At 44.3% G+C, this 12,516-nt stretch overlaps 1 protein-coding gene across 1 annotated transcript in view; it reads left to right on the top strand.

The window, feature by feature from the left end:
* Positions 1-268: 268 nt before the first annotated feature.
* Positions 269-12,516, top strand: part of ST6GALNAC5 (ST6 N-acetylgalactosaminide alpha-2,6-sialyltransferase 5) — a 181,909-nt gene continuing 169,661 nt past the window's right edge. Inside the window, exons 1-2 of the mRNA XM_012442788.2 lie at positions 269-564; positions 1,374-1,610. Coding sequence (XP_012298211.1) covers positions 550-564; positions 1,374-1,610 — 252 coding nt within the window. The 5' untranslated portion in view covers positions 269-549. The remainder of the gene's footprint in view (positions 565-1,373; positions 1,611-12,516) is intronic.

Consider the following 12,516-nt stretch of genomic DNA (forward strand, 5'->3'; position numbering starts at 1 on the left):
GCTATGAACATAAATGCAAACGCTATAAATAGAGTTATTGACATTTTGGAGGTTGACTTGTTTTCATCAACATCACAAAACCGAACATTTAGTTTGCAAATTTTGAAATGGCTATCGCGTTCAGAATCCAATCACATTCTCCTTTATTACTTGATGACTTCTTTAAAGATATATAAGCCCGCGGACCAAGAAGTGGGTATACTGGCTCTGTTAACTCTCTCTCCCCAGAAATTTCACTACTGAAAATATTATTATTTGGGGGCGGGGAGGGGGATGCAGAGGTCTTTAGGACCCAGCAGGCGGCGGCAGGCGGCAGTTGTGTAGATCACTGAGAGACTACGAGGGTCCGGTTCAGTTTTAATTCTGTCTCTAATCTCTGCAACAGCCGCGCTTCCCGGGTCCCGTGGCTCCTGCGAGCGATCTGCCGCGGCAGGCTGCCGGGCGAAAATCAGAGCCGCCTCCGCCCCATCACCCATCATGGAAACCCTCCAGGAAAAAGTGGCCCCGGACGCGCGAGCCTGAGGATTCTGCACAAAAGAGGTGCCCAAAATGAAGACCCTGATGGTGAGTCAGTTGTGGCAACTCCACTGGGCAAAGAGGGAGATCCCCGGGCTCAGGGTCCGCGGGACGCACCGGGGAGACTCCAGGACGCCTAATCCTGGGCCGTGAGGTCGCCTGTTACAAAGGGACAACTTTCTACCCGCTCCGCGTTCCCTCCCGATTCTCCAGCTCTGCCTCGCTCGGAATCCCAGAGCCAGGATGGAACTCGGGTTGCCTCGCCTTCTAGATCTCCGGCGAGAGGTCTGAGGGGGTGGCGGAGAGCTGCAGGAGCGGTGGAGGAGTGGGCAGATTGCTCCAGGGATGGGGGTGCCCAAAAGCAACAGCCTGCTAAAAACTAAGAGGGACGGAGAGGGGGGACCTTTGCAGACTTTCTTCGTTTTCTAGGATTTTCAAACTTGGGAGGATTAGCGAGGTAGAGCCCCAGGGCCCCAGGAAAGGAGGGATGTAAGGACTCAAGATTCCAGCAGCTTGGCTGGGGCAGACCGACCCTTCCCCAAAGTGCAAACCCACCCCTGCCCTCCGCCCTGGCGCGCTCCCTCCCGCAGCCGGGGACAGTGCACCACCTGCCCTCTACCGAGAGATCTGGGCGGCGGCGGCCGAGAGCGGCGACGCGCCCCGAGCATCCCTTGCGGTGCGCGAGGGGACGGTGCCTTCTCGTTCCCAGCTGCGTGCGGCTGGGCTGGGGCCCAGGCCGCCCCCCGACCCCAGGTCTCCCGGGCTAGTGTGACCACCGCGCAGGTGTCCCCGCTGGGCGCGCTCCTCTGGTGTCTGCGCTCAGCGGCTCTCCTCTTCTCTCTCCCGCCCGCCCGCAGCGCCATGGTCTGGCAGTGTGTTTAGCGCTCACCACCATGTGCACCAGCTTGTTGCTCGTGTACAGCAGCCTCGGCGGCCAGAAGGAACGGCCCCCGCAGCAGCAGCAGCAGCAGCAGCAGCAGGCGTCGGCCACCGGCAGCTCGCAGCCGGCGGCGGAGAGCAGCCCCCAGCCGCGCCCCGGGGTCCCCGCGGGACCGCGGCCACTGGACGGATACCTCGGCGTGGCGGACCACAAGGTGACAGCATGCCCGCCAGCCCTCTCGCCGCTCTGCCTGGGGATCCCGCACACCTGAGCCTTCTCCCTTTCCCGGGGCTGGGAGGTGCCGTGAGTAGGTGCCGTTCGGAGGCTGGAGGGGGAGTGGACCCGCTGGGGTAGGGTGGGCTAGTCCCAACTTGGTATGAATTGTTATTTGGAGAAAGACATAAAGTTTTGTAGAAAATAAAGGTGAGGTGAGTGGACCCCAAAGGTAATTTCCCAGCAGAAATCGACCTTGGAACTAGAACTCCCTGTTCCCCAGAATTGCAGCTGCAGATGGAGGTCCGGTTCCCGAACCCTCGGGTTTGAAAGCCGAGTCGCTCCCCGGTGGGAGGAAACTGGGGATGGCGCGGGTACCACCAGCCTGAGCGTTCCTCTGACCCGGAACCAGAGGGTGAGCACAGCCAGCCCGCGGCCACTGCTCGGGATCCGAGGTGCCCCTCTGATCTCTCCAGCGCATTGCTTTGGGCTGAATTCCCTCAGCCCTGGGGAGCGGTGCCCAGGCAGGCATGGAAGACTTGAGGCACAAACTCGGCTTCCATTGGTTTGAAACTCATCGTTGTGAGCCTGTCTTCCTCTGCCTTCTGGGAAGCTGCTGCATGGCTTGGCTAATAATTAATAAGATGAATTTTTTAAAATTGAGCCTCCTTTCCCTGGAATAATGAATATCTGATTTCAGTGTGTGAAGCCTCTGGGAGAATCCTAATCAAGTTTGCTGATTCTGACGATACCTTAATACAGTTTAAATGTATCCGTCATTATTTGAAGCGCATATGTTTTTCTTAAAACACAATTCCACTCTGTATCTGCTTTATAAAGCTAGAGGATTTCTTGAAGTCTCCCAATTATTTTTTTAATTTTACTAAATTTTATGGTTGTGGACTGAAGTAGTATTTAGTAGATGCTCCTTTCATGTGAAAAGGTCGCTCTAACCATACATGAAAAAATCAAACTTTTTAAAAGTGGCATACAGAATATTGCCATACAACTGTTTGATGCATAATGCTAAGGATTTGAAAGGTATAAAAGAATTTAAGGCAGGACCCAGCCTTACGGTTCTTTAAATACCTGAGGACAAAACAATGTACCATGAAATGTGTGTAGATAGAAAAACTGATAGATATAAATGTATAATAAGTGCTAGATAGAAACAGTACTGTAGGGGTGCAGAAATGAGAAAGATAACTTCCCTGGAAGGATCAAGGAAAGGTTATTTGAAAAAGTGGAATTGGCAATGGGAAGAATTCAGGGAATCAAAAAGAAGGAATCAGTTTCATCAGGAAGTGATTATTTATTTATTTATTTATTTCTGGCAGGAGCAGGGGTTGAGGGGTGGGGGTGTTGGTAGACTTAAAATCCAAAAGCAGAGGGCCATCAATTTTACAATTATAGCTTTCATTTCCTTTCTTAGTTGTTGATTGATTACATGCTTTGTATCTGCATGCGCAAGCAACCAATAAGGGCTGGAGTTCTAGGAAAGTTTAGACATTAGCTTCTCACTGTGGATGGCCGTGGTGTTTATGTGTAACTGGTGTATGATGGATATATTGAGCTCATGGATTTCCATGGCTATTGTTTGGTGGAAATGACTAACACTTGTGAAGCTTTGATTAATGGCAGCATCAGAAGGTAAATTTGCTGAAAGTTTTGATCAACTTTTGGGAAGATAGTTCCGATACTTTTCTTCCTGTGTTCTTCTGCTGGACAGACACCAGCTAAGAATGTTGATAGCTTAATGCAGAGTATAATACCCTAATGCTTATGTTCAAAACAATGTTTATTGACACAAATGTGTTTGATTTCAATTTTTGTTTATTAGAACCTTATTTTATTGAAACAAAGGACAGTCTTGTTCAATTTGGGGGGAAAATGTTGATTATGTGGAAAATTAAATGATATGTAGTAAAAGGGTGCTACAAATTGTGAAGAGCTATATGAATGATATTGTATGAAAGTCATTGGCATTCGTAGTACAAGAAGTTCTTTGGAGATAATTATGAATATCAATGAACTTATTTCATGGAACACCAACATCTCACAAAATTCTATACCCAGAGGTTTTGAGGGAGTTCACAGCACCACAAGCAAAGGAACAAAAAGCATATCTTAAAAATCTATGTCTTCTGCTTAGGCATTATTCCAATTGCCCACTGAACTAAATGTAAACTCCTCAAAATGCGTTAACTGATTCTTTTTACTGGTACTATTTAGGTAGCTGGAAATTGGGCAGAGTCCCCTTACAGATGGCCATATGAAGGTGCATGTGTAAAACATTGTTTATGTTCTCTCCAAAAGTTGCTGTTTAATTAGGTTTATTTGAGATCTTCCTATAATCTTGCATAGGCAGAGGTGGAAGTCATTTGTGATAATATTGCTAGGAATTTGTTTCCAATTAACACAGAGGAGGGTAAGAAAGGAAAGCTTTTCTATTCTTATTATATTGCTAGATGATACTCAGATTGCTTTTTTTTTTTTACTCTCACATCAGGCCTCAGACAAATGATGGGATATGCTGGATGTGATGACCACCAAGCCATATGCTGCTACATATTGAATCAGAATTCCAACAGCCTTTATTTGCCGTTGATTTACAGAGTCTGGAGAGAGTTACAGATACTATTTAGGAAAATGTTCACACCTCCTTAGCTGGAGGCCCCAAAGACTGATAAATATGTAGTGTTTATGTTCAGTTACATGATGTTATTAACATTACCAGCTCTAAGATTAAATTCAACAGGTGGTCCTAATCCCCAGCACCTGAATTTCACAAATTACAGCCCGTCTGCAATGACAGTTTTGTCTCATATGGCTGTAGACTGAATTACTGTTGAGATTAAATCACTATGTGCTTTTGTTGAAAGATACGCTGCAAGTCAAGTCAGTGATGAGCAGCATGTGTTGAAGCTTAAAATATCACTTTTCATGGTCATATTCTCTACTTCCTCTTTTACAAACTATGTGAGTTGCAATTGTAATTTCAGTATCACTAAATGAAGGCTACATGGAGTTTCTTGTCATAATGAAGGCATTTTCTATTAGAGTCTTTCTCTTCTTTCCCAGTTCCTTTCCCTAGACCTCGTCCCACAAATGTTCCACCAACTCATTTCCATCATGTTACCGGTCTGTCTCTTCAGGTACTATATCTGTATTCTAACATTACTCTCTTGGTCCTAATTTTTGGAAGCCAATGATAACAAGATTGCTTAGGTACAAGTGCAGAAGCCTATTTTCATGGCTTTGGGAACCTTCTGCATTTAGAACTGCAACATAATGTATAACCAAGCTAACACACACACATTAAATCAAGCAATCCTCAAAGGAAAGCTCCAAGTCTTATAACAGCTCCAAGTCTTACAGCAGAGTGGAAGGGAACATGGAATGCAATTCTGTTTCCAGTCTGGATCTGGTCTGGGTAGATGAGGTCATTTGCCATCTGGTAGACCCTGTGAAATGGAACTGTGAGCTAATTCCCATTTCCAGAGGACAGGCTCTTATCACAGAAGGCCCACTATCACCCAGGCTGTCCTTTACTGAAATGGCTTATGAAAGGGCAGTGATCAATAGGGTCTGCAGCTCAGCAGCTATCTCCTGGCTTCAGAAGTAGCCCCCAGGGATGGATTTTACACAAACCAATAGCATACTTGTTCTTGCTTCTTTTCTTTCCTAGGCACCCAGTTACTCAGACAAATCACAATTGCTTAGTGGTAATAGGACTGTTACTATCAATTGGTAACTATCCAGTTGGAGTGATAAGACAAGTCAATGCAAGCATTGAAAAATAATAATCCAAAACCAGAATTTGGATGCATGCCATCTAACTTATTTTGTAATTATGGGATAACTATCCTCCTTTAGAAAAGTATATGAATTCTCCAATGCAGGTTTGACCCTATTTTATGACATTTGAGTTGTGAATGAATGACTGAAATGAATGCTAAATCATTTAAATCTCAAGGAAGTTCAAAGTGAGCTAATTTTCAGTGCTCAGGTATTATAAAACATGATCTGCTAGTGATTATGAAATCCTGTTACCACAAAGCGTCAAACCCCCAAAATCAGTAAAAGATATTTCATGAGTGAGGAGTTGCAATAATGTGTTCACTTTTAAGGATAAGTTTTTTTATAACGTTTATTAAAATACTTAATCTTCCTTAATTCTGTGATAGCAAGGAGAATTTTTCCACCTTCCCACAGGGGTAATTTCAAGATATCACTGTCCTTTTGTCCATGGCAGATGAGTTTGACCTCACTGCTCTCAAGTTCCAGGTATGCTGGCTCTCCTGCTGATCTGTGAACACTTAATCTGCCTCAGGACCTTTGCACATGCTCTTCTCTCTTCCTGGAAAGCTCTTCCCCAAGGTCTTTTGCTTGGTTGGTTCCTTCTGGTCATTCATTCATGAGGTCATATATCATCTTCTTGTGGACTGCATTCTGTAACTTGCCCCCTCCTCAACAGTCATTCTCTATCAGATTAGCCTGTTTTATTTTCCTTATAACACTTAACAATATCTGAAGTAATCTTAAAACGCTTAACAGTAACTGAAGTAATCTTAAAGTTTGTCTATTTTCTGCCCTTCCCCCAACAGGAGTCTAAGTGCTGTGACAGCAATGTCTTTGTACATCTTGTTGACCAGTTTAATCCCAGGACCTAGAACAATATCTAAAATTTAATGGGCACACAATAAGTATGTATTGAAAGAAAGAAGGAAGTGAAGGTGGAGGAGAGAAGGACAGACCTACTTCACCTACGTCAAGTTTTTTCTCTATAATAATCACCAGTGCAGTCCCAAGACCCTAGTATGTCTCATTTTTTTTCTAAATTATGAGACATTTTTTTCTAAATTAGGAGGAAATGATTTAAGAGGAAAGACAGAAGAATCTTTGGGAATGAGATTTAGGGATCCATGTTTAACAAGCTTCCTTTTTAAATATTGCACACATTAAACTTGGAGAAAACACTGTTTGAAATGTTTTTAATCATCACAATGTGTAGTTCTGTAGCTAATTCGTTTCTAGGTTTTTGAACTAACCATAGCCTTTGATAAATACTTGTTGAAGGCCTAATAGTTTCAAAATTGGGCATTCTGGAGGAAGAACACAGTACCTACCCTCAAAGAACGCTTGATCTAATAGTTGCCGAGAAAAGACAAAGAAGCAAGACAAGTTAAATAATAAGGCAAGTACTGAATAATAATTTGAAATCAGGAAGCAATAAATAAAGGCACTGACTCTGAAAAGGAGATAATTTCTGTGATCTTTCTCCATCTACAAAACAAGTTAAATCCCATTATTACCTTAGAAGTTTATAAAGCTTTCAAACTAATATTCCACTCTTTATTAGACTCATATCTGTTCATGTGTGTGTGCAGGATATCCAATGAATAATTAGTGAACAAATTGGATATCAAAGCAACTTCAAAGTGGATTGATTTTAAATTCAAAATATTGTCTCTTTATGATTCTCCTTTGGCATGACATAGGGTCTTCTGCACTCAGGAAACTAAACCTTCTTAAATGTCTCTGTAACATATGGTGATCACTTTAACCAAGCTAAATCTCATACTCATTGTATTAGTCAGGGTTTTCTAGAGAGACAGAACTAATAGGATAGATATAGATTTATAAAGGGGAGTTTATTAAGTATTAACTTACAGGATCACAGGGTCCTACAATAGGCTCTCCGCAAGCTTGAGGAGCAAGGAGAGCCAGTCTGAGTCCCAAAACTGAAGAACCTGGAGTTCAATGTTTGAGGGTAGGAAGCATTCAGCATGGGAGAAAGATGTAGGCTAGGAGGCCAGCCCCATCTTGCCTTTTCCTGGTTTTCTGTCTGCTTTATATTTACTAGAAGCTGATTAGATGGTGCCCATCCAGATTAAGAGTGGATCTGCCTTCCCTAGCCCACTGACTCAAATGTTAATCCCTTTTGACAACACCCCCACAGACACACCCAGGATCAATACTTTGTATCCTTCAATCTAATCAAGTTGACTCCCAGTATTAACCATCACAAGTCTACCCCTTGTCAACTTGAACCCAAACACATCTCCTGAGATCATACATAATCTTCAAATAAAGACAATAATGAGATCATTATAATGCCTAAAAAAAACACAACTATCCTTCATACAACAGGAAATGCACCAATCCCCAGTCCAAATACTATAACATACAACTAACAATACTTAAATGCTGATATGAAGTCAATAAATCTTATGTCAAATGATAAAGGAAAAGGAAATAAAATGAATATACTTTCTTAGTACAAGTGTATACATGCACAAATGTGTTTTTAACAAAAGGAGGAGGAAATACTCATGACAATTACAGCCCTCGTTTCTGTAGCTGCTCAAGTGATGGTAGCTTGTATTGATGACTACCTTCTTCTACTGCCCATTCTGTATTTCCTTTGTCTTCAGCAAGCACCTCAGCAGGTCATGGTTTTTTTTCCTGGTGGAGTGACCCAGATCTTCTTTCCTAAAGGGTCCTACCTAGATTGGGCCATTGTAGTTTCCCATTGACTTTAATCACAGGGCATGGTAATACTAAGAGACGCTCTAATGGATCTCCTGTATTCTGTGCATACTCTTCCTTACCTCCGTTACGAAGTAGTAGACTGATTTCATCTGGATAGTCTGGGTCAGTCACCCCAGCCAACACTGTAACTCCCTTCTTAGCCTGTTGACTTAAAGGTAGGAGTAGCCCAAGGTGTCCAGGTGGCAATCCTAACTACCAGTTTAATGGAATCATTGTGTCTCCTGGTGGCAGCATTCCTCTGTCTGAAACTAAGACCTCTAGGCCAGCAGAACATAATGTCACAGGAACAGGAAGCAAAAATTTTGTTCGTGGATCACTATGGGTGATGGTGAGTGGTTCTGCTTCCACTTCCACCCCTTGATTCCTTGACCTGGGAATCCTGGCTATGGGATAAACAATACCGTATATTGGACGCTGATGCAGAGCATACATCCCTGCCACCATGACCTTCTGAAGATCTTCGCCCCAGCCCTGCAAAGTATTGTCACCTAGTTGGTGTTGTAACTGTGACTTCAAAAAGCCATTCCACTGTTCTATCAATCCAGCTGCTTCAGGATGATGGGGAACATGGTAAGACCAGTGAATTCCATAAGCATGAGCCCACTGCCACACTTCTTTAGCATAAAGTGAGTGTGTTGGTCAAAGGCAATGCTGTGTGGAATACCATGATGATGGATAAGGCATTCTGTGAGTCCACAGATGGTAGTCTTGGCAGAAGCATTGTGTGCAAGATAGGCAAACCCATATCCAGAGTAAGTGTCTGTTCCACCTAGGACAAACCTCTGCCTTTTTCATGGTGGAAGAGGTCCAATATAATCAACCTGCCACCAGGTGGCTGGCTGATCACCCCAAAGAATGGTGCCATATTGAGGGCTCAGTGTTGATCTCTTCTGCTGGCAAGTTGGACACTCAGTAGTAGCCATAGCCAGGTCAGCCTTGGTGAGTGAAAGTCCATGTTGCTGAGACCATGCATAACCTCCATCCCTGCCACCATGGCCACTTTATTCTTGGGCCCATTGGGCAATGACAGGGGTGGCTGAGGAAAGAGGCTGATTGGTGTCCACAGAATGAGTCATTATTAAAATCCTCCTCTGCTGAAGTTACCCATTGGTGAGCACTCATATGGGATACAAATATCTTCACATTTTTTGACCCCTCAGAGAGGTCCATCCACATACCTCATTCCCAAATTTCTTTGTCACCAATTTTCCAGTTATGCTTCTTCTAAGTCCCTGACCATCCAGCCAAACCATTGGCTATGGCCCATGAATCAGTATATAATCACACATCTGGCCATTTCTCCTTCCCTGCAAAGTGAACAACCAGGTGCAGTGGTCGAAGTTTTGTCCACTGGAAAGATTTCCCTTGACCACTGTCTTTCAGGAATGTTCTAGGAAGAGGCAGTAGTGCTGCAGCTGACCACTTTCAGGTGGTACCTCCATATTGTGCAGAACCATCTGTGAACCAGCCCTTAGTCTTCTCTTCTCTGTCAACTAATCATAGGGAACTCCCCATGAGGTCATTAGTGCAGGCTGAGGGAGAGAAGGCAGGGTGGTAGGAATGGAGACCATGGATATTTGAGCCACTTCCTCAGGTAACTTACTTGTGCCTTCAGGACCTGCTCAGGCCCGATCACATATATACCACTTTCATTTGATGATGGAATGCTGCTGCGCACAACCTACTTTATGGCTACATGGGTCAGAAAACACCCAGTTCATGATAGGCAGTTCAGGTCACATGGTGACTTGATGACCTATAGTCAAATGCTCAGTTTCCACCAAAGCCCAGTAACAGGCCAAGAGCTGTCTCTCAAAAGGAAGGTAGTTATCTAAAGAAGATCGCAGGGCCTTGCTCCAAAATCCTAGAGGCTTCTGCTGTGATTCACCTATGGGGCCTGCCAAAGGCTCCAAACAGCATCCCTATCTGCCACTGATACCTTAAGCACCACTGGATCTGCTGTGTCATGTAGCCCAAGTGGCAGAATGGCTTGCACAGCAGCCCTGACCTGTTGCAGAGCCTTCTCCTGTTCTGGACTCCACTCAAAACTGGCAGCCTTTTAGGTTACTCAATAAATGAGCCAGAGTAATACACCCAAATGAGGAGTGTGTTGCCTCCAAAACCCAAATAGGACCACTAGGTATTGTGCCTCTTTCTTGGTGTAGAGGGGCCAAAGGCAGCAATTTATCCTTCACCTTAGAAGGAATATCTCAACAGGCCCCACACCACTGGACCCCTAGAAATTTTACTGAGGTAGAAGGTCCCTGAATTTTAGTCAGATTGATTTCCCATCCTCTGGCATGCAAATATCTCACCAATAAGTCCAGTGCGTTTTCTACTTCTTGCTCACTGGATCCAATGAGCATAATGTCATCAGTGTAATGGACCAGTGTGATATCTTACGGAATCGAAAAGTGGTCAAGGTCTCTCGGAATAAGATTTTGACAAAGCTGGAGAGTTGATATACCCCTGAGGTAGGACAGTAAATGTATATTGCTAGCCTTGCCATCTGAAGGCAAATTGCTTCTGGTGGTCCTTATGGACAGGAATGGAGACAAAGGCATTTGCTAAGTCAGCGGCTGCATACCAGGTACCAGGAGATGTACTAATTTGCTCAAGCAATTAAACCACATCTGGTAATTGGAGTCACCACTGGTTAAGCTTATGATAACCCACTGTCATTCTCCACCATCCACCTGTCTTCTGCCCAGGCCAAATGGGAGAGTTGAATGGGGATGTTGTGGGAATCACCACCCCTGCATCTTTCAACTCCTAGATGGTGGTACTAATCTCTGCAATCCCTCTAGGGATGCAGTATTGTTTTTAATTTACTATATTTCTAGGTAGAGCCATCTCTAGTGGCTTCCATTTGGCCTTTTCCACCGCAATAGCCTTCAACCTACCAGTCAGGGAGCCAATGCATATGTTCTGCCAGCTGCTGAGTATGTCTATGCCAATTATGCATTCTGGCACTGGGGCAATGACTACAGGATGAGTCTGGGAACCCACTGGACCCACTGTGAGTCAGACTTGAGCTAAAACTCCCTTGATTACCCAACCTCCATAAGCCCTTACTTTAATAGGAGGACCACAATGACATTTTGGGTCCCCTGGAATCAACACCAGCTCGGAGCCAGTGTCCGGTAGTCCCCGAAATGTCTGATCATTTCCCTTTCCTCAATGCACAGTTACCCTGGTAAAAGGCTGGAGATCTCCTGCGGGAAGGATGGGAAAAAGATTTGCTGCATAAATTGTCGGTAATGTAGGGAGGCCCTTCCTCAAAGGGATCCAGCCTCCCCTTCATTCAAGGGGTCCTGGATCTGTAAACTGGCTCAAGTCTGGAAATTGATTGAGGGGCCATAATTCCCTGTTTTCATAATTCAAATTAGTCTTTTGCTCATTTGACCTTGCAGTTCTCTGTATAAATTAAGTAGAAACGTAGTAGGCTTCCCATCAATTTCACTTCTAGGAACTCCATTATTAATTAGCCAGTGCCAGAGCTCTACACGAGTCAGGCTATTCTCATTGCCACTTTGCCTCTACTGTCTATTACAGTAGCTATGCCACCTTGCCTTTGATGGTTTAGTGCCACCACTTGGCCCCTGCCATCTCAAGATCCAATTATTTTCATTGTATTTAAATTTTGTATTTGAGTGACTTGGTTCCCACTGTTAGATCTGACATATATACAGAGAAGAGAAATTACAGAGCTCTTCAAAAATGCAGGTGCTGCCCTCACAAATCTATTTTGCAAGGCATTGGTCAAGGATGTATCTTCTGGACACTCCCAGCTGGGATGAGTAGGTCTAAAGTGACTAATCCACTCGACCATCCCAATCTTTCTAAGACTTTGGGTCCCTTTCTCTCCATTAAACCAAGGGAGATCAGGTATTCCCAGCTCACTCACAGTGGGCAATCTTTTAATCCATATTTCAGCAATCTGTAACCAAGCAAATAAACTATTAGAACCTTTTTAAACTCCCAGAGCTGCAAGATTAAAATCATAGTGGGCCCCAGTGAATAAATTCAGCCTTATCCAACTCTATGTTCCTTCCATTATCCCGTACACTTGCCTGTTCTCCAGATTGCTGTTTATATAAATTAGACAATTCAAACAGTTCTTTTCAAATGTAGTACACCTCCTCATGGGTCACACTCTCAACCTCACCTCTAGGGACCCACTGGGACTTTAGTCTGGTTATAGGTCTAGGGGCGAACAGGGGTATTGGGGGTGGCTCCTGAGGAGAATCAAGGTTATCTTGCCTGGCAACTGCCTCAGGGGAGACCCTCACTATAGCCTCAGGAGCATAGGGTTTATCTCCTCAGACAAAGGTGGAAAGGCTGATGGCAGC

Source organism: Aotus nancymaae, unplaced genomic scaffold, assembly GCF_030222135.1.
Source record: "Aotus nancymaae isolate 86718 unplaced genomic scaffold, 86718_ANA_hifiasm-v0.15.2.pri h1tg000007l, whole genome shotgun sequence".
NCBI lineage: Eukaryota > Metazoa > Chordata > Mammalia > Primates > Aotidae > Aotus > Aotus nancymaae.